Here is a 24,785-nt window from a genome sequence, read left to right on the forward strand (position 1 = left end):
TCAGGACAGCCATGACCCCTGATCCCACACAGATAGGCCAAGCTGCCTCCTCTAGAAACCATCCTGCTGTCTGCTGCAGGGCTCTGGACCCTGAGAGAAAGGAAGCTCAATGTCTGGAGCGAGAGTGTGAGGTGTGATTCCTCAGGGCATCGCCCTGGAGAGGAAGGGTGTGGTCACCTGTGGGGAGGGCTCCAGGTTGTCTGTGTCAGAAGGCACTTCTTTCTCTGATTCCTGGGACACTGGGCAAATCTCTGTGGAAGTCACATTTTCCTCATCATTCACATCATGCTGGATGTAGGGCCTCAATAACCCTTCAAACTGATGTGTCAGGGTATAAATGAAGGACTGATCATTTACATTGAAGAAGGATATGGCCCCACCCTCATAGTTCAGGTAGATCCCCACTCGTGTAGGGTGTGTTCTTGGAGAGAGGATAATTCTATGAGGGTCAAATGTGAAATACTGATCATCTCTCTCCCGTCCTAACACCCAGTATCCATTGTTGGGAGACAAAGTCACATCTGTCACCTCCCTGTTCACATCATCCCGGCACACTCCCAAGCACCACATTTTATTGAACCCCACGTCCACCTCCCAGTAATGTTTTCCTTCCCAGAATCCCTGAGAAGCCACCACATGCTTCCTTAGAAGTCTTTTCCTTGAAAGGATCACTTCCTGGTGAGTGTTCCTATAGGACACACTTTTCAGATCAGAAATGCAGAGTTGCAGGTGAGCCATGTTGGGGTCCAGTGTCACTTCCACTAAGGTGTGGTAGGAGAGAGAAAACAAGGTGTGGTAGGAGAGAAGGACCTGGGCTGGATGCAGAGGTTACCCCCTCCTACGGTAGACTGGCTTGGGGTAGGATCTGCCGAGGTCTCAGGGTCAGAGTCTCCATCAGACACTTCCCCTGCCCCTGCCTCATCTCCATTGTGGCCCTAAAGCTTGAAGATGCCCAACTGTGAGTCCTAACTCATGTATGTGACTTCAGCCCTACCACTGCACCTCCACGTAAGCTCACTATGACTTTGTGAGACCTTGCTCAGCACCTCTAACCCGCTTCCTCCCATCCTGAGTCCTGTGCAACATCACTTCCTCCTGCCTCAGTCCAGTCCCCTGCATACTCACTAGTGCCCTTAAATCCCTGGAGCTTTGCTTGTGACCCTCGCCCATATCTGTCACTGGTCAGCTCCCTCTCCCACACCCACCCAAGGCTCTTTCCCACCATCACCCCCTCATGCATTGGTACCTGCATGTTTACGGGCATCTCTCAGTTCTGAAAACAAGCAGACAGCACAGTAGGGTCAGTGCGCACACGGAGAGCAGGATGCAGGAAGACGGGAGACCAAGGGTGGTTAACCTTTTGGGGTATCACGGATCCACCAGAGACCTGATGAAGACCATGGGGTTCTCTACAAGATGCACCTCCCCCAGAATCTGCAGACAATTTTGGGGCTCCCATCACAAGACTGTCTCTGCGGAGACCCATGGCCTCAGGTTGTAAGATTCATAAAGTAGGGACTTGTAAGAAAGAGGTAAATAGGGGTGGAGGAGATAGCTTCTCTCACCTGCTGCTCCATGCTTCCTTCTCCAGTCTGAAAACCAAAAACACAGAGGAGGCTGAAGTCACAGATCAGAGGCCCAGGAGAGAGTGTGAAAGGAAAGCTCTACAACGCTCTCACCCAGTTTCCTGGTGTTTCCAGAACACGAAGAGCAGAATATCCTGGGCTGATAGAAGCCTGGAATGCTTGACCCAAAGTCCCAAGCCAGGTGGGAGGTTGAGGGAAATGCTACACAGGACATTATGGGTCCACGCCCTTCAGAGAGCTCATGAAGTCTATGGTTCCTCTCCCCAAAGAATGTACCAACGGGCAAAGCTGGCACACAATTTCAGGATCCCAATGCTCATCCTAAACCCCCTACATGTCTGAAAATCTGTTCACTAGTCAATGATTGAGGAGGGTGAACAGCTACCCTTGTTGGCCTGCCCATGCTTCCCACTGGATCTGGAGCTGAGACAGCACACCGATGCCTCAAACTGTGGAACAGGAGGGACCCAGGAGAACTGTGGGGAAGGCTCAGAACATGATAAGACACTTACAGGTTTCTGCCCAGATTCTTCCTGAAACAGAAAGAGAAAATCCAGTTGTGGACACAGGGGTGTGTACGGTACAAACACAACCCTGGCTCATTGCTCAGGAGGAGAAGCTGTGAGCAAAGGATGGAGGCTCCCCCAGCACTCTCCTTTGTGTCTCCAACCACCCCCTCTACTATCTGGGGTAAGACAAGATATCAGGAAAGTTTGTGCTGAAGGGGGGAGCTGACATCTGAGATACGGTGGAGGTGGAGATAGAGGTTATTTGGGAGAAGGGAAAATGTGATGGAAGAGAAACTAGAGGGAGGGTAGGATCATGGCCCACATTCTCAACAAGTAGTATCATCTCCAAAGAGGAGGAAAAGCATTCCTCCAATAAAAACTTTTATGGAAACTGGATATTATTTTATATTTTTATCTTCATTTTTATTTCTTTTGTTATGAAGTCTTTTTAAGTACATTGTAACTTTTTTACTCGAGTCTTGGTGTTAGAAATTTATGTCAGCCCTGTAGGTAGTGAAAATCATTCTTCCCTTATTATGGGCCCTCTGTGAGGAAGATGGGCTTGTGGGGCTGGTGTTTCTTAAGGGAGCCATTTCTGGCCAGTCTGGAGTGTAGCGAAGACTGTGATTCCTGTGGCCCAGGTGATAAGACCCTGGAGCCCAGGACTTGAATTACAGACCTAGGAGGTGTGCGGGAGCATCGGTTACTCCATCCCTGCTGGATGCATGAATAAGCCGCAAGCCCATCTTCTCTCTTTCACTTACCTTCCAATTTACGGAAGAAAATTGTCAGACCTATGACACCGACACACAGGACAGAAGCAAATACTCCCAGTAAAATACACGACAGGCGCCAGGGTAAGGGCTGGAAAAACACTTCTGAAAAACAGGTCCGCAGATCCCATAGTGACCCATGAATGGTAAAATCAGTTTGATTCTCTTTTAAGGAACTATCTCATGCTCTAAGATTGAAAAGATATTTTTCTATAATTTTTTACATTTTTAAAATGTTGTATTTCATAATTCTTGCTGCATCTGGATTTTATTTTTATATATTAAATAAGGTAGAAGTTCAGTTTTACTTTCTTCTAAACAGATAACTGCACCAGCATCATTTGCTTGAATGGACTTTCCTTCACATGCTATTACATGCAATGTTACTTCTATTTCCTATACCTTCATAAGAGTTTGCAAAATTTTTTATTAGATATATAAAACTTTATTAAAAGACATTAAGAATAACTAAAATAAGGGGAGTGAGGTAAATTCTTTCCGATAAAACGAAGCAATATTTTAAAGATATAATTTATTTCAGAATAGATCTGTATATTCAATATAATTCTATCAAAAATCTTAATAGAGTTTTCTTAGCACTAGATAAATTGATTCCAAATTTATATGCTTGGACCTGGTGAAAGTTTGTAAATATTTTATGAGTGCTTCAAAATAATGATTTTTGTGGGTGAAATCTTCTAAGGATGTCTATTAGTTTAGGACTATTAACTTTGTAGATCAAGTATTCTATAATCTTACTAATTTTTCTACTATTTAATCAGTTTTAGAACTCATGATATTTCAATTTATCCTTATTTTCCATTAATATTTGTTTTATATATTTTGAGCTGTATTATAAGGTACATATATATTTACAAAGTTTTATTCTTCTCTAGTGAATAAACATTTTATGTTTCTGAAATAACAATCTTAATGCCTTTTTTCTTAAAACTTTTTTTCTTGACTTTAATATATTTATAATGGTACTCCTTTGGTTAACATTTGCCTGCTATGCTTTTTCTACTTTGAAAATGTTTCAATGAATAATTCATATATATTACAATTTTCTTTCAAGAATTACAACCATTGAGATTTTTTAAAATCCAGTGTGACCCCTTTTGTCTTTTAACTGGCAAATTAACTCCTATTACATTGATTGTGATTATTGACATATTAGGGTTTACGATAATTATCCTATTATTTTTAAGTCCTTCCTGAAATTATCTACTTTTTATTCTATTCTGTTTTAGAAAGTATGTTTTAGTACTTATTTAGAAGTATGTTTTTTAATGAATAAACTTTTTTTCTTATTCCTTGAGTTAGCATTCTTAAATTTTATGTTGATTTTGGAGGGTTGCATCTTGAAGATGATCATGTGGTAAAGGAAATATTTGATTCTACTCCTCTGCAAATGTAAACAATTCTGTTTCCACCTAATCAAATATTTATGATATCTTTGTAACTCATAGACCTTTGACTTTCCAAATGAATCATTAAACCTGAACAATGCTACACAGCAACCCTGAGAGAGAGGCTCATAGTCTCCTTCTGGGCTACACAGCATGTATCCCTACCTCCTCCCCACTCACCTCTTATCCATACCCTGGATTCCACCTCTCGGCTCTGGTCAAGGTACTGTATGGAACATGATACGATCCCAGCATTTTCTTGGACTATAAGGGAGGCCTCCACATCAAATAAGCCATGTCTGTCTGCATTCGCCTTTGAGTCAGAGGGCAAATCATGTCCTTGTGGATCTTTCCACTTAACTGTGGGCTGGGGGAACCAGCCTGAGGATTCACAAAGTAGCTGGATGCCTCCATCAATGAGTCTTGTCATAGAAACTAGAGGAGCAGAGCCCAAAACTAGGGAGAAAACAGGAAAAGAATGAAAGCAAAGATCATCTTCCAAGGCCACAGATGTTTGGAGCCAGGTTCATGAAGCTTATGAAAAAAACATGTCCCACACTCCTCTCTCTCATTTTTTCTCACATACACATACATACTTATTAACACCACTGTAAGCCCTTCCATGGTCATTGTTCGGTTAACATTTATTGAACAACTACTGTATACCTGCATATTCCTGAACACTAAATATAATGTGAAAAAGACAGAGCTCTTTCTAATGAGGAGCTTTTCATGAGTCATCTAGGAGACAGAGATCTGATCTGTCACCTGTTAGACTAGCTAATTAAAGTGACAATGATCCCAAATAAACTAGCAGTGAAGGCTTTCATAATTTACTGTCATAGTATATTGACATGACAACTCCTTCCTGCTCCATTTCCCCCATGAAATGGCATGCTAGTTTAGAGTCAAGTGTATTTATGCAGAGTGGGTGCTGTGTCATGACTGAGAGAGCCCTGAACAAAAGACTCCAACAGTCTCATGGACTCTGAGGTTTGAAGGAGGGTGAGGGAAAGGGCTAGTTATGAAAAGTTACAGGGTACTGAGTCAGAGTGAAGAAAGTGTCTTCGAGGTTTCCTTTCCTCTTCCTGATAAGGAGGCCTGGACAGTGGCAGCTGAAGAAAACTCTGCCCCAGACGTCAGATAGAGAGGTGTAGGAATAAAGCCACCTGGGCTAGGAAGGAAAATATGTGTAAGAGCTTGAACAGGCAGAGGCATGGAAGTCCTTGACTATACATCCTCAAGATACTGCAATGCATTGGCTATGCACCAAGGCTACTGTGGGGCAGGCAGCTTTTTCTTCTGAGGCTTGTCAAGTAAAGACTTTGTAATTCCTATGGTCAAGCCTTAAAATCACAGGTAGGATTTTCGCCAGGAACCAGACTGACTAAACAGGGAGAAAATTAAACAAATACATTTCATTATGAAATGTGCAATTATGGAAGTACAGTCAAGGTAGGAAGTCGAGGAGGTGGTATAATTAATTGTCAGAAAAAGTCATACCTTCCTGTAGGTGACATTTGTATCCTATTGTGTCAGATAAATGGAAATTTTGTAGCTGAACAAGTCAGGAAGAGAAAGAAGCATGCCACAGAGAAGGCCAGAAAGCAGACATGGCATGATGTGTTTAAGGACCTATGTGATGGACTGAATTTTTTGCCCCTCCCAGACTCATATGTTGAAGCCCTAACCTTCAATGTTATGATATGTGGAAGTGGAGCTTTAGACAGGTGATTACGTCATGAGAGTGAAGCCCTCATGGTGGGATTATTATGCCCTTACAAAAAGAAATGAGAACACTCTTACCTGCTCTCCACCACCTGAGGACCCAAAGAGAAGGTAGCTGTTTGTAAGCCAGGAAGGGGGCTCTCACTAGGAACCAAACTGGCCGGCACTTTGATCTTAGCCTTCCCAGTCACTGGTACTGGGAGAAATAAATTTCTATTGTTTAATCCACCCAGTCAATGGTCTTGTTATAGCAGCCCTAGCTGACTAAAACAACTTATAAGCACTTAGTATTTCTGTACTGTGATGTTCAAGAGAAAATAGGTAGGAGACAAGGTCTGAGGAAGTGCAGAGGCAGACTGTTGCTTGAGTGTATTAATTCAAGGAATGTGGGATATCACCCCATAGGCTCTGTAGACAGTGTAGCCCTGAAGGGTTGTGTTGATTGGCTTACAGCAGGATAGGGTTATGACCAGCAACTCAGAGACTTCCCCAAGCAGCAAAAGAGTAACCAGGAGGCAACCAATGAGGTTACTCAAGTGAGAGAAGAAAAGGGCAAGAGAAGAGAAAGAGGGAGCCAGTAGCAGAGGCTTCTTGGGAGTTTGATTGAAAAGGATTAAGTGGAGGCTGTGGAATGTTTAGCCCAACCCCCTGACTTACGACTTGGGAGACACAGAGGAACATTCCTTACATGGGTGACCCCGAACAGAACTTTCCCTTCATATGCTGTACTCAAAACTAGTGCACAAAGCCTAATATATCATTATTGAGTGAATAAATAAAAGAAGGAATGATGGCGTAACCAGTAAAAGAATTCAAATAAGATAGTTTACACTTCTCTTTCTCTGTTTCTGTCACTAAGAAAAGCTATAAATCCTGGAAATAACACAAAAGGCAACCAGAGGGGAACTTTGAAAGATGGAAGAAGAAAAATGGACTTACACTTACTGGATTACTGACACAGCAGCAGAGCATCTTATAATCCCCTTCCTACCTAGTAAAAGAAGGTGGCACATGTAGGCTCACTCCTCTCCCAGATTGCCCAATGGGCCCAGAGATGCCTTCCAAAGGATTGAGCAGGAACCTCAATGACAAGGAACTAGGGAATGAGCTCCTTGGCCCTTTGAATCAGATCACTAGGGAGTCTGACCTGGGGAAGCACCATCTATTCAAACAGGCAATACTAGGACAGATCGGTGAGAGCCTCAGAATCACCAATAAAATAAGCAAATCAAAATAATACAGCAAAGGCTCTGAAAATTAAATTGTCCTTGAAACCTCAACTGACAACAGCAGAACAAGGACCTGAGTGCTAAACTTAAACAAGGTGATTGCCTACTAAAACAGAAGCTTCAAATAGAACCCAGAGTCTCATAACATAATAGCCAAAATGTCTAGGTTTCAATTAAAAATTGCTCATTATAAAAAAATCAGATAAATGTGGTTATCATAAATGATAATACACAATTGACTCATGCCAATGCGGAGATAAAATGGATTGGAATTATCTGACAAAGACTTTTAAATTGCTCTCATTAAAATGCTTCAACAAAAAAATGATTACAATTTCTCTTGAAAAAATGAAAATGGAATACCTCATCAGAACATATAATTTATTTTTTAAAAGAACTAAATGGAAATTTTGTAACTGAAAAATACAATAACAAATAAAAGATATACCTAATGGGCTCAATATTACAATGGAAGTGACAAAAGGTAGAGTCAGTGAATGTGGGGATAGATTAATAGAATTTACCAAATTCAAACAATAAAAAGAAAATAGTACTTAAAAAAAATACACCTCCTAACCCAGGACCTTAACAAAATAGCAAACATTTGTATCATCAGTCTCAGAAAGGGAGGGAAGGGATAACTTGGCTGAAAAACTATTTGAAGAAATGATGGCTGATCAACTCCTAAATTTGGTGAAAAGCATATAACAACAGTTTTAAGAAACCAAGCAAATACGAAGAAGAAGAAGAAGAAGAAGAAGAAGAAGAAGAAGAAGAAGAAGAGGAGGAGGAGGAGGAGGAGGAGGAGGAGGAGGAGGAGGAGGAGGAGGAGGAGGAGGAGGAGGAGGAGAAAAGAAGAAGAAGAAGAGAGAAAGAAGAAAGAAAGAAAGAAAGAAAGAAAGAAAGAAAGAAAGAAAGAAAGAAAGAAAGAAGAAAGAAAGAAAGAAAAGAAACCCAAGGAAATCCACACTTAGATGGATAAAAATTAAATTTCCAAAAACTAAAGATAAAGAAAAAAATCATGAAAGCAACCAGTGAGAAAGGATTTACAACAGATATAAGAACATCAATTTGAATGGTAGATTTCTCATCGGAAACATTGAAAGCCACAAAGAAGTGTCACAATTTCTTTTAAGTGACAAAAGAACTGTCAACAGGAAATCCTATATCTTGGAAAATTGTCCTTCAGAAGGAAAAATCAAGACATTCTCAGATGAAGAAAAACTAGGGAATTTGTTGCTTGCTAATGCCATAAAGAATGGTTAAAGTGTGTAGCATAGAGAATATAGTCAATAATATTGTAATAACTATGTGTGGTGTCAGATGGATGCTAGATTTGTTGGTGATCATTTCGTAAATTATATAAATGTCTAACCACTACGGCGTACACTTGAAACTAATACAATATTGCATGTTAACTGTAATTTAAAAATTAAAAAATGTTTAAAAATAGATATAAACTAAATAAATTTTAGTTTTTAAATAAAAAATATTTTTAAAATGAGAAAAAACATTAAAGGAAATTCTTTAAACAAAAAAAACTGATAAAGAAGGAATCTTAGAACATTAGGAAGGAAGAAAAAGACAATGAAGAGAGCAAAAATAAAATAGACTATCCTCATGTGTTTTGAAAATTTATTTGATGGTTGAAACAAAAGTTATAACCCGATGTAGTGCTCTAGGCAACGTTATTTTAAAAGCGCAGAGGTAAAGGGTCCCACATTTTTTTTAAAGTAACAAAATGTCAATGCCAGTAATATGTGATAAAATATTTATGTACATTGTAATGCTCAGAGCAACTTTTAAGAAAATTATACAAAGCGATATGTTCGAAATACTACAATTAGTCAAAATAAAATCCTAATAACTCACAGAGAATCAAAGAGAGACAGAGACATAGAGACAGAGAGACAGAGACAGTGAGAGAAAGAGAGAGAGAGAAACAAATGGAGAAACAGAGGAAGCAAGCAGGCATAAATGGCATACATAAGCCCTAAATAGCAATAATTACTTAAATGTTAATTGTCTAAATAAATTCATTATTAACCAATTAGAAGTTGAAAGTGGCAGAATAGGTTAAAAAAAAAGACTCAAGTATACTGTCTATAAGAAACTCATGTCAAATACAATGACTTAGGTAGACTAAAAGTAAAAGGGTAGAAATACGTATATACTGTTGTGGTCACCCTCCAGATGGTCTCTTTTCTTGCCCCTGCCTCACTCAAAATTTGTGCAGATGTCAAGAATGATGACCTCATACATGCACCAAGAAGGTATAATAAAGTTTTTTACTCACATAATGAGGCTTTCTGGGGAGAGAGAGCAGGCTCCCCAAAATATCTGAAAATTACATAAGAAAGGAAAGATAAGAGACTGGCTTGTTTTACTGTGGTTAGAGGGATGGGCTTTGTTAAGATTTCCTTTATATGTGGGACAAGGATTCCATGATTTGAATTCCTCACTGAAAACAAATAAGGGAGTCTCAGGGCATTCTTATCAGCTTGCCCAGCTGTAAGGCAAATCAGGAAGGGGTAGTAGTATGGGTCGAGAGCTTGTCAGAATTAAAATATCATAGAATAAATCAGATCTTTATTACATATACATGCAAACATTAATTTTTGGAAAGCAAGAGTTGCTATATTAACATCGAATAAAGTATATAACAAAACAAAGAAAATTCAAGAGATGAAAACAGATGTTACATAACAATAGAAGGATGAATACACCAAGACAATATCATGATCCTAAATAGGTATGCATCTAACGACAGAACATTTAAAATGTGCAATTGCAGTAGAAAATTTCAACACCCTGCTCTTAGCAATTGATAGAATTCCTGGACAGAAAAATCAGTAAGGATGAAAAATATCTGAACTGTATAATCAATCAACAAAATCTAAATGACATTATGGAATACTCTTCCTAACAACAGCAGAACACATATTTAAATGCCAATGAAACATCACAAAGATAGGCCATATCTTGGCTCGTGAACAAACATCAACAAATTTGAAATAAGTGAAATCATATAGAGTATGAAAATGTTTCCCAAATGAATCTAAAGGACTTTATCACCGCTAGACCTGCCTTACAAGAAATGCTGAAAAGAAGTCAAGGTGAAATGAAAAGATGCTAACCAGCGAAATGAAAACATACAAAAGTATACAGCACACTAGCAAAGCTAAATATACAATCAAATTTACAAAATGCTAACTCTGCAACAGGATGTGTGTTAACCACTTAACTATAAAATGAAGGGAAAAGAAAGGAGTATTAAATAAACACAGCTACTATAATTTGCTAATGAATAAACAGTATGAAAAGAGGCAAATTGTTACATCAAAAATACAAAGGGGGAGAGAATGGAGAAATATGGAGGAGTGAGAGACATCCCCAGATCGCTTCCCTTGAAACAACAATAAGCTGAACATCTAAAACTCAACAAAAAACACCCAAACTGCGCACCAACACATCTGAGCATGGGATCTGCACATAAGAGCTACCACAGGTCAGAATCTCAGGTGTCAAGCAGTGGACTGGGAGAAGCAAAGAAGCTGCCTCTTGCAGCCTCTGGAGTTCCCTGTAGTAAGAAGAGGAGGGGAGAAGCTGTGGCGAGTTCCCTGAACAACCCTGCCTGGGAATTCTGTGAGCTCCACATGGCTGACAGCTGAGCCCAATAATCAGGGTAGAAAGCAGAGAAGGAGGACCACAGAGAAACAACAGTTTATTTTTACAAGCTGTGATTAAAAAACTGAGGATGAGCCACAGCTCCCAACCCCCAACCCAGAGAGCCCGCCACCATATCCTCTGAGAACCAACACCATGAAGCCCAGGAGAATCTGAGCAAATGCTACCAAAACTGTTGCTAACACTGACGGGAACTGAGACTGAGAATAATGAGCACAATTAAACATCTATAAGGGGGAAAAAAGCATTATTAAGGCTTTATAAAAGCAAAGATCCAAGAGGCTTAGATGAAACCTAATGGAAACCAAAAGAAAAGCGCCTTCTTTGTTACAGTCTTAAGACAGACCTTTATATAATAAATCTTCTTTCTGGAAAAAAAAAAGCAGAATACACTTCCATTGATGCCCAGGCAGAGAAATAGTCCATTAAACACCATGAACAACCAAGGCAACAAGGCACCTCAGAAAGACAGAGAAAAATCTTCAGAAAATAAGCTTACAGACACAGAAAATGCAATTTAAATGACAGAGAATTCAGGATAGTACTTCTGAAAAAACTCAGTGAGTTCCGAAACGAGTCATATCAACAATTTCAGGAATAGAAAAAACAACTAGTGAGCAGAATGAGTTCTTTAGCAAGGAGATTGAAACCCTCAAAAAGAGCACAACGGACTTTCTGGAGATAAAGAACACACTGCAAGAGTTGAAGAATGAAATACCAAGCTTGGGAAATAGAGTCAAACAAATGGAGGAAAGGATCAGTGATATCAAAGGCAGAAATTTAGAAATAAATCAGAAGGAAGAAGAGAGAAGCTGAAGAAAGAGAAATAAAGAAAGAGAAATACAAGAACTAGCTGATACCATCAGGACAGGAAACATAAGAATAACGAGTATTATCAAAGGTGAGGAAAAAGAGCAGGAACTAGAAAGCATTTTCAGAAAAACAGTGGATGAGAATTTCCCAAATCTAAGGAATGAGCTGGAGCTTGGAATTCAAGTCAACAGAACACCCAATTATCTCAACTCAAAAAGGCCTTTACCAAGACACATTATATTAAAATTATCAAAAATCAATGACAAAGCCAATGACAGAATTCAATGATAGAATTCTGAGGGAAGCCAGGTAAAAGAAGAAAGTAACCTATAAAACAAAACCCATTAGATTGTCATTGGTCTTCTCAGCACAAATCTTACAAACCAGAAAGGAGTGGAATCAAATATTAAAGATATTAAATGAAAGAAACTACCAGCCTAGAATAATGTATCCAGCTAAGCTCTCCTTTAGATATGAAGGAGAAAGAAAGATCTTTCCAGATATTAAAAAAAAAAAAAATGGAGAGAACTCTCCACTACAAGGCCTGCACTACAGGAAATACTGAAAGGGGTCAGCACACCTAAAACAAAATGATAAAAACAAAACAAAACAAAACCATAATTAGGAGTAAGGAGACTATCAGACAAATAGAAGCAAAGGAGTGCAACCCTTACTAAGAACAGGGCATTATAAGTTTCAACAATAAGAAGAGAGTTGCTATAGCAAGATAGTAATGAATGTTCAGCATACATAGAGACAAATTGAGACAACAATGACTGAAAAGGGGAGGATTCAAAGATCCATATTCACAAAGGGGAATGGAGATAAGGTATGAGCAGAAGAAAATGGACAACTGTGCGTAAAGATATATATATATATATATATATATATATATATATTTACATATTTACATATTTGTAATGATAACCACACACCAAGATTCAGAACTGAAATATATAACATAAAACAAGAAGAACCAGAGGGAAAACCCACAAAAGCCAACCAAAATAAAGAAAACAGAAACACAAGGGCAAGAAAACAATGGAAACACCGAGCCACCAGAAAGCAAAAGATAAAATGGTCATAAGAAGACCTCATATTTCAGTAACCACTCTAAATGTAAATGGACTGAACTCACCAATAAAAAGGCACAGAGTTGCAGAATGGATCAAAAAACAAAACCCAACCATATGCTGCCTCCCAGAGATAAATCTCAGCTCCAAAGACAAATATAGACTCAAAGTGAAACAGTGGAAAATGATACTTCAAGAAAATGGCATTCAGAGAAAAGCAGGAGTAGCAGTACTAATATTGGACGAAATAGACTTCAAAATAAAAAAGGTAAAGAAAGATACCAAGCGACACTTCATAATGACAAAGGGAATCATGCACCAAGAAGACGTAACACTGATTAATAGCTATGCTCCCAATCAGGGAGCCCCGGAATACATAAAGCAATTGTTAACAAAAAAGGGAGAAACAGACCAAAACACTATTATAGTAGGGGACCTAAATACCCCACTGTTGGATATGGACAGATCATCCAAATAGAAAATCCATAAGGAAAACACATCCTTAAATGACATGTTAGACCAATTGAACATAATTGACATTTACAGGGCCTTCCATTCCAAAACAGCTGCTTATACATTCTTTTCTAGTGCACATGGAACATTCTCAAGGATTGACCACATACTGGGACACAGAGATAGTCTCAACAAATATAAGAGGGTTGAAATCATACCAACAATATTCTCTGATCATAATGCTTTGAAACTAGAGATCAACTGCAAAAAGAAAGCAGGAAGAACCACAACTACATGGAGAGTAAACAACATACTACTGAGGAATAATTGGGTCAGAGAAAAAATAAAAAGAGAGATCAAGGGATACATAGAAATGAATGATAATGATAGTACAACATATCAAAACTTTTGGGACATGGCAAAAGTGGTCATAAGAGGAAAGTTCATATTATTACATGCCTACCTCTGAAAATAGGAACAAGTCCAAATAAACAACTTAACGCTTCATCTTAAAGAACTAGAAAAGGAAGAACAAATGAAGTGTAAAGTCAGCAGAAGGAAAAAAATAATCAAAATTAGAGTGGAAATAAATGAAATTGAGAACGAAAAAAAAAAACCCTAATAGAACAAACAAAGAGCTGGTTCTTTGAGAAGGTTAATCAAATTGACAAACCCTTAGCTAGACTCACTAAAGAAAAAAGAGAAGGACACAAATAAACAAAATCAGGAATAAAATAGGGGGAAATTACGACTGACATTGCAGAGATACAAAGGATCATGCAAGAATACTATGAAAAAGTATATAATAACAAATTTAATAACCTAGAAGAAATGGAACAGTAATTAGAAAGATATAACCTTCCTAGTCTGAATCAAGAAGAACTGGAAAATCTAAACAGATTGATCAGCAGCATAGAAATAGAAACAACCATCAAAAACCTACCAAAAAGTAAAAAAGTCCAGGACCAGATGGCTTCACCAGTGCATTCTCCCAAACATTCAAAGAAGATTTAATAACTATTCTCCTGAAACTCTTTCAAAAAATCAAAGAAAAGGCAATACATCCCAACTCATTTTATGAGGCCAATATTACTCTGATACCAAAACCTGGTAAAGATAACATACACAAAAAAACCCCTATAGATCAATATCTCTCATGAATGCAAATGCAAATACCTTAATAAGATACTAACAAACCGAATGCAGCAACATATGAAAAAGATTATACACCATGATCCCATTGGCTTCATCTCAGAGTCACAGGGATGGTTGAACATATGCAAATTGGTTAATCTGATACACCACATAAACAAATTTAAAAATAAGAATCATATGATCATATCAATAGATGCAGAAAAAACCTTCAACATAGAATATCTTTCCATTTCTTTGTATCTTTTTCGATTTATGATCCATTTATGATCAAAACACAACAAAATCAGTATAGAAGGAAAGTACCTTAACAATATAAAGGCCATCTATTACAAGGCCTCAGCCAACATTACACTTAATGGTGAAAAACTAAAAACCTTCCCTCTAAGATCAAGAACAAGGCAGGGCTGTCCACTATCGCCATTGTTATTCAATATAACATTGGAGGTCCTACGGAGTGCCATCAGACAAGAGAAAGATATAAAAGGCATCTGAATAGGAAACTAAGAAGTCAAACTGTCACTATTTGCAGATGACATGATTCTCTATATAGAAAATCCTAAAGACTCCACTACTAGAAACTACTAGGAACACTACTAGAAACAATCTAGTAGTGTTCACTACTAGGAACACTACTAGAAACAATCAGGAAATACAGTAAAGTCTCTGGATACAAAATCAACATTCAAAAATCTATAGCATTCCTGTACTCTAATAATAAAGTGTCAGAAAAAGAAGTGGAAAAAATAATTCTTTTTGCAATTGCAACAAAAAGAATAAAATATCTAGGAATAAATTTAATGAAACATGTGAAGGACCTATATAATGAAAACTACAAGACCCTATTATAAAAAATCGAAGAAGATACAAAGAAATGGAAAGATATTCCATGTTTTTGGATTAGAAGAATCAACCTAGTTTAAATGACCATATTATGTAAAGCATTATACAAATTTAATGCAATCCTCATCAAAATCCTATCAGCATTTTTTAAAGAAGTAGAAGAAAAAATCATCAGATTTCTATGGAAACACAAAAGATCCCAAATTGCCAAAGGCATCCTGAGAAAAAAGAATGAGGCTGTAGGCATCACTCTGCCCCACTTCAAATTATACTACAAAGCGACAGCAATCAAAACGGCATGGTATTGGCAGAAAAACAGACACATAGACCAGTGGAACAGAATTGAGAGTCCAGAAGTAAACTCATATTTATATGGGCAAATAGTTTTTGACAAAAAGCCAAAAACATACAGTGGAGAAAGAAAAACTTCTTCAATAAGTGGTGCTGGGAAAACTGGAAAGCCACCTACAAAAGAATAAAACTAGACTGTTGTTTATTACCACACACCAAAATTAACTCAAAATGAATTAAGGGCCTGGCTATAAGACCGGAATCAATAAAATGCATAGAAGAAAACATAGAAATTAAACTCAAGGACCTTAGACTTAAAGAGGATTTCTTGAATTTGACCTCAAAACAAGGGAAGTAAAAGCTAAAATAAATGAATGGGACTACATCAAACTAAAAAGCTTTTGCACAGCAAAAAAAACCAAAAAACAAAAAACCATGAACAAGTTAAAGAGACAGCCATCTGAATGGGAAAGTATATTTGCAAGCGTGCCTCCGATAGGGGCCTAATATCCAAAATATACAAAGAACTCAAACAACTCAATAACAACTACAAAAAAAAAAACAATCCAATCAAAAAATGAAGAAGACCTGAATGCAGAAGACCTGAACAGACACTCCTCCACAGAGGACATACAAATGGTCAACAAATCTTTGAAAAGGAGCTCAACATTGCTAGCTATTAGGGAAATGCAAACCAAAACCATAATGAGATACCATCTCACACCTGTTAGAATAGCTATAATAAACAGGACAAGTAATAACAAATGTAGGAGAGGGTGCGGAGAAAAAGGTATCTTCATACACTGCTGGTGGGACTGCACATTCATACAGACACTATGGAAAACACTATTGAGGTTCCTCAAAAAACTAAGAATTGATCTACTATATGATCCATCAATCCCTCTAGTGGGTATTTATCCAAAAGACTTGAAAATCTATATCAGAAAAGATATTTGCACACTGAAGTTTATAACAGCATTATTCATGATGGCCAGGACATGGAAGCAACCAAAATGTCCTATGATAGATGATTGGCTAAAGAAGCTGTGGTACATATATACAAAGGAATATTACTCAGCCATTAGAAGAGGTGAAATACTGCCATTTACGACAATGTAGATGGACCTCCAGATAATCATTCTAAGCGAAATAAAGCAGACAGAAAAAACTAAAAATCACATTATAGTACTTATATGTGGGATATAAACCTAAAAGCAACAAATTAACAGGACAAACAAACAGAGACTCATAGACATGGACTATAGAGTAGTGGTTACCAGAGGATAGGGGGTGGGGGGAGGGAGAAGGTAGATGGAGTAAAGAGGGCAAATATGTGATGATAAAGATAAATCAAATTATGGGAGGTAAACACACAGTGTAAATATATATGTGCTTTACTGTTAAAGTATGCAGCTGAAACTTATTGGATTTTGGTAACCAATGTCACCATGAAAGATAAGTAAATAAATAAATTTTAAAAATTGAAAAAATACAAATGGTGGTAAAAAAAGTGGAATTTTTGCAAGTGTTTTAAGTTAAATTGCTATCAGGTTAAAACTGTTTTATCCATTAGACATTTTATGTAAGTCTCATATAACCACAAAGCAAAAATCTAGAAGGTTTACAAAAGATAAAAAGGAGGGAATCAGAGCATGCTGGCGTGAAAAATCTCCAATTCATTAAGATAAACAGCAAGAAAGGGAAAAAAAAGAACAATGAAACTATAAAACAGCCAAAAAGAAATAATAAGATTACACTAGTAAGTCTTCATATATCAATAATTACTCTACATATAAATAGATTGAATTCATCAGTCGAAAGGCACAGGATAGCTGGACGGATAAGAAAAACAAGACCCAACTACATGCTGCCTACAAGAGATTCAATTCTGCTTTAAGATCACACAAAGGAGCAAACTAAAGGAATAGAAGAAGATATTTCATGCAAGTGGAGACCAAAAGAGAGCAGGGATAGTTACATTTATATCAGACAAAATTAAATAAGCCAAAAACAGTAACGAGAGACTTAGAAGGTCAATATGTGATGATAAAAAGGTCATTCATTAAGAATGTATAACAATCATAAATATACACACCCAACATTAAAACACCTAAATATATTAAGCAAATACTATCAGATCTGAAGTGTGAAATAGATAACAGTAATAGGGGAGGCCTCCAATATGCCCCTTTCTGCAATGGCTAGATCATTAAGACAGAAAATCAAGAAGGAAACATTGAATTTGAATCAGTCATAAGACCCAATGAAACTAACAAACATTTAGAGAAACATCTATTCCACATCAGCAGAATATCTATTCTCAAGCTCACAGGGAATATTCTGCCTATTATACATACTATAATAGGCAGTAAAACAAGTCTAAGAAGATTGAAATCACACTAACTACTTATTCTAACTACAATAGTAATGAAACTAGAAGTCAACAACTGAAGAAAGCTAGAAAATCTACAAATATGTTGAAATTAAGCAACACGTTGCTGAACGACCAATGCTCAAAGAAGAAGCCAAAAGGGAAGTAAAAAAAATTAAATAAATGAAAATTGAAACACTACATATTAAAACATGTGAAATGCTGCAAAAACAGTTCTGAAGGGAAGCTTATAGGGTGATAAATGCATATAGCAAGAAAACAGAATGATTAAGAATAAACAACCTAACATTACACCTCAAGTAAAGCAAATTAGGCCTAAAGTTAGCAGAAGGAAGAAAATAACAAAGATCAGAGTAGAAATAAGTAAAATAGAGATCAGAAAAAAATTTAAAAAATCAAACTGAATCAACAGCACATTAAAAAGATCATACATCATGTCCAAGGGGGATTTATCCCTGGAATGCAAGGATGGTTCAACCTACGCAAAACAATAAATGCTATACATCTCTTAATAGAATGGAGGATAAAAATCATATCATCATTTTAATAGATGCAGAAAAAGCATTTGACAAAATGCAATGACCTTTTAAGGTAAAAACCTCATAGTGGCTACTAGTGGGGTGGGGGAGAAGGGGGGAGCTGTATGGGGTAAAGGGGGTTAAATATCGGGTTTAGGAGAAGGGTGAAGTGGGTAAAGGAGATCAAATATATGGTAGCTGAAGGAAACTGGACTTTGGGTGGTAAACACACAACAGAATATACGGATGTGAAATGATAATATACACCGAAAATTATATAATTGTATTAGCCAATGTTACCTCAATAAACAATTAAAAAATAAAGACATTTACAAGAAAAAAAAAGATAAAACCTCAATAAATTGAGTATAGAAGGAACCTACCTCAACATAATAAAGTCCATATATGACAAACACAAAGCTAACATTATACTTGATTGTAAAAAAAATTTTTAAATTTCTCTCAGATCAGGAATAAGACAAGGGCACCCATTCTTATAATCTTATTCAATTCAGTACAGTAGGTCCTTGAATAATGTCATTTGGTTATAACATTGATGAGAAAAAAAGATGATTCCCAGCTGAGGCCACTGTCTGTGTGGAGTTTGCACATTCTTCCCATGTATGCATGGGTTTTCTATGGGTATTCCACTTCCTTCCACATCCCAAAGATGCACACCTTGTGTTAACTGGCATGTCTACATTGTCCCAGTATGAGTGAGTGTGGGTGTGTGTGTGAGTGCACCCTGTGATGGAATGGCTTCCTGTCTAGAGTTGGTTCCCACCTTATACCTAGAGATACCAAGAGAAACTCCAGCCACTCATTACCCTGAACTGGATTGAGTACGTTTGAAAATAATTATCTTACTTGTTTATACTACTGCTCTTTTTTAAAGGTATGTATAGCTCACATTCATTTTAAAATTTGACACTAGAAGTGTTTTGGGTCTTTATTTAGAAGTTCAGTGATGTTTTTGTGACCAGAAATATGCCATAGGAACTTAACTCTTGTTTATATCAATTAGCCTATGATAAAATTGGTTTTGTTATATGTTGTTTCATTTAAAATTGCAGTATCCAAGAACAACATATCAATAATGTTAAGTGAGACTTACTGTACTGTAAGTTCTAGGTAGAGCAATTAGGCAAGACAAAGCAGTAAATATATCCAAATTGAAATAGAAAAGGTAAAATTGTTATGTGCAGATGATATGATTTTATATATAGCAAATCCTAAAGACTAGACAAAAAAACCTGTTGGAAGCAATCAACTACTGATCTTTAAAAAACAGTCAGATATCTCTTCAGTAAAATGGATTTATTTGGGGACCCCAAAGAATTGCAATTCAGGACATGAGGCCTAATGGCAAATCAAACACAATTCCAGAGAAGCAAAGCGGAGGAATGCTCTTTAATGGACTAGGGAAGAGCAGTTGTAAATGAAAAGTCCATTGGAGGAAATGGAAAGTTCAAAGTATAGTGACTTTTCATTGGCTGACTTATAGCAGTCTCCCATTGGCTGAGCTTTTACTGGGCAAAGAGGAATTTTTTCTTCCTCCTACTGAGGTAGTAAAATAGTTACACGTCCTGTCAGAGGTACAAAGTCCATCTCTTCCTGTTGGGGGCCAGTCATGTATGTTGAGTGACACATGCATGAAAGTTCTCTCTTCTAGCCTTCTGACTACAAGAAATGCAGTAAAGTTGCATGATGTAAATGCAACATAGATCAGTTATGTTTCTATACATTAACAGCTAAATATCTGAAAAAGAAATAAAACTATCCCATTAATAATAGGATCAAAAACAATAAAATATTTAGGAATAAATTTAACCAAAGAAGCAAAAGATCTACACAGTGAAAACTACAAGATTTTCATGAAAGAAATTGAAGACAAAAACAAATGGAAAAGTATTCTGTATTTATGGGTAGAAGAATTAATATTGTTAAAATGTCCATACTACCCAAAGCCATCTATAGATTCTATGCAACCCTATCAAAATTCCAATGATATTTTTCACAGAAATAGGAAAAAAACCCCTAAAATTCATGTGCGACCAAAAAGAACCTAAATAGCCAAAGCAATTCTAATTAAGAAGAACAAAGCCAGAGGAATAACACTTCCTAATTTCAAACTATACTACAAAGCTATAGTAATTGAAATAGTATGGTACTTGCATAAAAGTAGACACACAGACTAACGGAAAAGAATCAAACACCCAGAAACAAACCTCTACATATGCAGTCAACTAATATTTGACAAGGGAATTAAGAACGATCAATCGGGAACAGATAACTTCTTCAACAAACGATGTTGGGGAAATGGTATAACTACACACTGAAAAGTGAAATAGGACCCCCTATCTTATCACTGAAAATGGATTAAAGACTTAAGTGTAACACCTGATAGAGTAAAATGTCTAGAAGAAAACAGAGAGAAGAAGCTTCTTTGCAATGATTTTTGGATCAACACCAAAAGCACAAGCAACTAAAGCAAAAATCAACAAGTGAGACTACATTAAACTAAAAACTTTATGCACAGCAAAATAAACTATCAACAAAATGAAAAGGCAACCTACAGAATGGGAGAAAATATTTTCAAATCATATATTAGATAAGGCATTAATATCCAAGATATATAAAGAACTCACAATTCAATAACAAAAATATATTTATAATTTAATTGGATTTAAAAAGTGGGCAGAAGAACTGAAAGGACATTTTTTTCCAAAGAGAATATTCAAATGACCAAGAAGTACATGAAAAGATGCTCAACATCACTAATTGTGAGGGAAATGCAAGTCAAAACCACAATGAGCTGTTATACCTATTTATCAAGAAGATGAGATAACAAGTGTTGGTGAAGATATAAAGAAAAGAGAACCCTTGTACACTGATGGATATGGAAATGGGTTCATCCACTATGGAAAACAGTATGGAGTTTCCTCAAAAAGTTACAAATAAAACTACCATATGGCCCAGCATTTCTACTTCTGATTATATACCCAAAGGAAATGAAAACAGGCTACCTGAGAGATATTCTCACTCCCATGTTTATCGCAGCATCGTTCACAATATTTAATACATGGAAACAATGTAAGTGTCCTTTGATGGAAGACTGGATAAAGATATGGTACATATATACAATAGAATATTATTCAGCCATAAGAAAGATAAAATACTGCCATGTGCAACGGTATGGATGGATCTTGAAAATAATATGCTAAGTGAAACAATTCAGATGGAAAAAGACAAGAGCCACGTGATTTCACTCATATGTGGCATATAAAACAGACAGCAACAAACTAACAAAAAAAGAAAAAGCAAACAAACAAACAAACAAACAAAACCTTCATAAACACAGACAATGGTATAGTGGTTACAAGAGAAGTGGGATGGGGGAGGTAGAAGAGGGTTAAGGGAGTCAAATATATATATGGTGACAAAAGGAGACTTTGGGTGTTGATCACACAATACAATGTACAAATGATGTATTTTAGAACTGTACACTTGAAATATATAATCTCATTAACCAATGTTACTCCAATAAGTTTAATAAAATTAATTTTAAAAGTGTGTATTGATAACTAAAAGAAACCAGTATGAAAAGACTTTATAGCATATGATTATAACTATATGATGATTGTGGAAAAGGCAAAACTATGGAGATGGTAAAAAGATCAGTGGTTACCAGAGGTTTAGCAAGGAAGCCTAAACAGGGCATATATATATATACATATTTTTTTTGCAAACTAAAAACTACTCAAAAAAATAAATGCTAAAAAAATACCCTCAACCTACTCTTACCATTCAACCTAGCAATTGCAATTCTGAGCATTTCTCCCAGAGAAATGAAACTATGTCTATACAAAGACCTGTACATAAATGTTCATGGAAGCCTTATTTGTAAAAGCAAAAACTGGAAACAATCTAAACAATCCTTCTATAGGTGAATGGCTAAACAATCTTGGTACATCGATACCATAGAATACTACTTGGCAATAAAAGAGAACAAATATTGATAGAGACAACTCAAGGGCATGATGTTAAGTGGAAAAGCCAATCTTAAAGGTCATATGTTGTATAATTGTATTTATGTAGCATTCTAGAAATGAAAAAAATTATGGAAATGGGGAAAAATCAAATGGTTGCTAGGGGGCTGGATATGTTGGTGGGTAAGGAGGGTTAGTGTGACTATAAGGCGGTAGCAGAAGGACATCTTTGTGGTGAAGGAATAAAGCTGCATCTTGATGTTGGTGTTGTGGTGGTTCCATAAATCTTCACATAAAAAATGACAGAATTATGCACACAAGGCAGAATAAATAAAGAAATAGTGTAGAATTTAACCACCTAACATTTAATGACCTAAAATTTTTTTAAACTCCTTATTCAACAACAAGATCAGAGTTCTAGATGGTTCTGTGTGACAACTAAGTTATGTGTTCTCTGAAATAAGCTACTGACCTGATACCTGCAGCTCCCAGATGGCTTCCTGGTCATTAGTCTGGGAGCTGAACCAGCATCCGTAGAGACCAGTGTCTGAGAGAGTGACCTTCTCCAGCCTCAGGGAGACATGCCCCTCCGCTATGGAGTCCGTCACCAACTCAGTTCTCCCTCGATAGGCTGGCATCTGCACATTGTGCTGATCTTTCCCGTCTCTGTAGAGGTGCATCACAGCATAGAACTGCTCTCTGAAGAACCGTACCTCCATGGCCTCTGCACTTGTCTTAGGAGAGAGGAAGCAGGAGAACACTGCATCCTCCCCCACCACAACCTGGATGGGCTTGTCTGGTCCAATCACCTGCCACTGGCCTGTGGAAGGAAGCACAAGAGATAACCAAGCAAAGGCCCTGCCAGTATGCCCTGCTCATGGCTGGTGATGTGCCTGGGGGTGAAACATTCATCATTAACATAAACCCATGACTTGCATCTGAACAGTCCTTACACTTGGCAGAGCACTTCCACATTCGTCACTTCATTCTATTTTCACGAACATCCTGACAGATGTATGTTATTGATAATCCAATTTCCAAAATGAGAAAACAGTGTCTCCGAGAGACTCAGTAAGTTAGTCAGGGGCATGAGAGGCACTTTCTGAATGCAGACACTCTGACTGGAGGAGACTCTATACCCACAGGCTCTCCTCTTTGCCCACCTGCTTCACAACAAACTCACAACAATCCCTTCTCATCTTCTTCGCTAAAAGCTAAAGACGACTCATTTTCCAGGAGGGGAGTAGGTAACAAAAAATTATCCAGTTTGGGGCAGTTTGTTTCTTTGAGCACATGGTTATGTTTTGTAAATGTTTCATGAATGCAATAATGACTTTGTCCATAGGTTAACCCTCTGCTTGTGCTTCCTTATTTTCTTCATCTACTAGTTCTGCCAAATTCTGAGAGACATGCTAAGACACTGTGACAAGGAGATCTTGCAGTTTTTATTTCAGAGATTTGCTCACTAGTGAATTTATGCTGTGACCATCCTTTCCAAGGAGTGTACTTTCATGTTTGTGTAATAATTTCTTTTCTCCACTTTCTAATGTTGGCCCGAATGGGGCTCCATCCAGTGTTTTGTCAGCAGGTGTTACAGCTTTCTGGGTATTTTCTGGGTACGGCTTTACCCTCATCTTTGTTTTGAAACTTTCTTTGTTATCTTGTATAAAATGTGATAAGCATTTGTTTTCTGCAAGTCTCCCCTGCATGACTCTTAGCTCTGTGTGTCCCTTCTCTGCTACTGGGGTCCCTCTTCTGCACTCTTTGTCATTATTTCTGGGCCATTATCACAGTTTCCACAGTGTCCAAGTCCTTCGCACTGACCCCTGCTTCCCACGGACCCTGGCATTGATAGATGTCAGGAGAAGGGGGAGAAAGCAAACAAGAAAGATGTTCCCACCCCACTGTACTGCAATCATGTAGCTAAAAAAAATCAAAGTGTTGAGCAACAACAAGACAAGAGAGAGAGTCCAGTCTGGAAGGCTTACCTGAGCCCAGCCTAAGGAGACTGAGAACCAAAGTGAGCACAAGGGCCATGCGGTGTGTCCTGAGAGTCAACCACAGTCTACGGAAACAGACGACCACAGGGACAGGTAGGTGGGTTAATCAGAGAGAAGAGGAATCCGCCCAGCTTTCTGAGGTGAGGAGCCATGAAGAGTCACAGCTCGAGCTGATGGAGAATTGCACCATTCTTCTTAGAGTCACCTGACAGAGACATAGCTGATGTGTTAGTGGAGAGGGGACTCTGGACTTCGAATCACTGCATTTATTGTCAGGCTATAAATATCTATCTTAGACCAAGGAAGCAGTGATAGAGAAGGTGGGGCAAGGCACCCTGGG

General features: G+C 37.4%; 1 protein-coding gene across 1 annotated transcript; it reads right to left on the reverse strand.

Moving 5' to 3' along the window:
• Positions 1–141: 141 nt before the first annotated feature.
• LOC107512280 (butyrophilin-like protein 3) lies at positions 142–24,482 on the reverse strand. The gene is made up of 8 exons (XM_016147663.2): positions 24,434–24,482; positions 22,918–23,265; positions 4,458–4,733; positions 2,856–2,973; positions 2,099–2,115; positions 1,566–1,592; positions 1,247–1,273; positions 142–761 (listed from the first exon to the last, which is right to left on the reverse strand). Exons 1-8 carry the CDS (start codon positions 24,480–24,482, stop codon positions 142–144), a joined length of 1,482 nt encoding a protein of 493 aa, XP_016003149.2.
• Between the last annotated feature and the right edge of the window lie 303 nt (positions 24,483–24,785).

Source organism: Rousettus aegyptiacus, unplaced genomic scaffold, assembly GCF_014176215.1.
Source record: "Rousettus aegyptiacus isolate mRouAeg1 unplaced genomic scaffold, mRouAeg1.p scaffold_m13_p_7, whole genome shotgun sequence".
Lineage (NCBI taxonomy): Eukaryota > Metazoa > Chordata > Mammalia > Chiroptera > Pteropodidae > Rousettus > Rousettus aegyptiacus.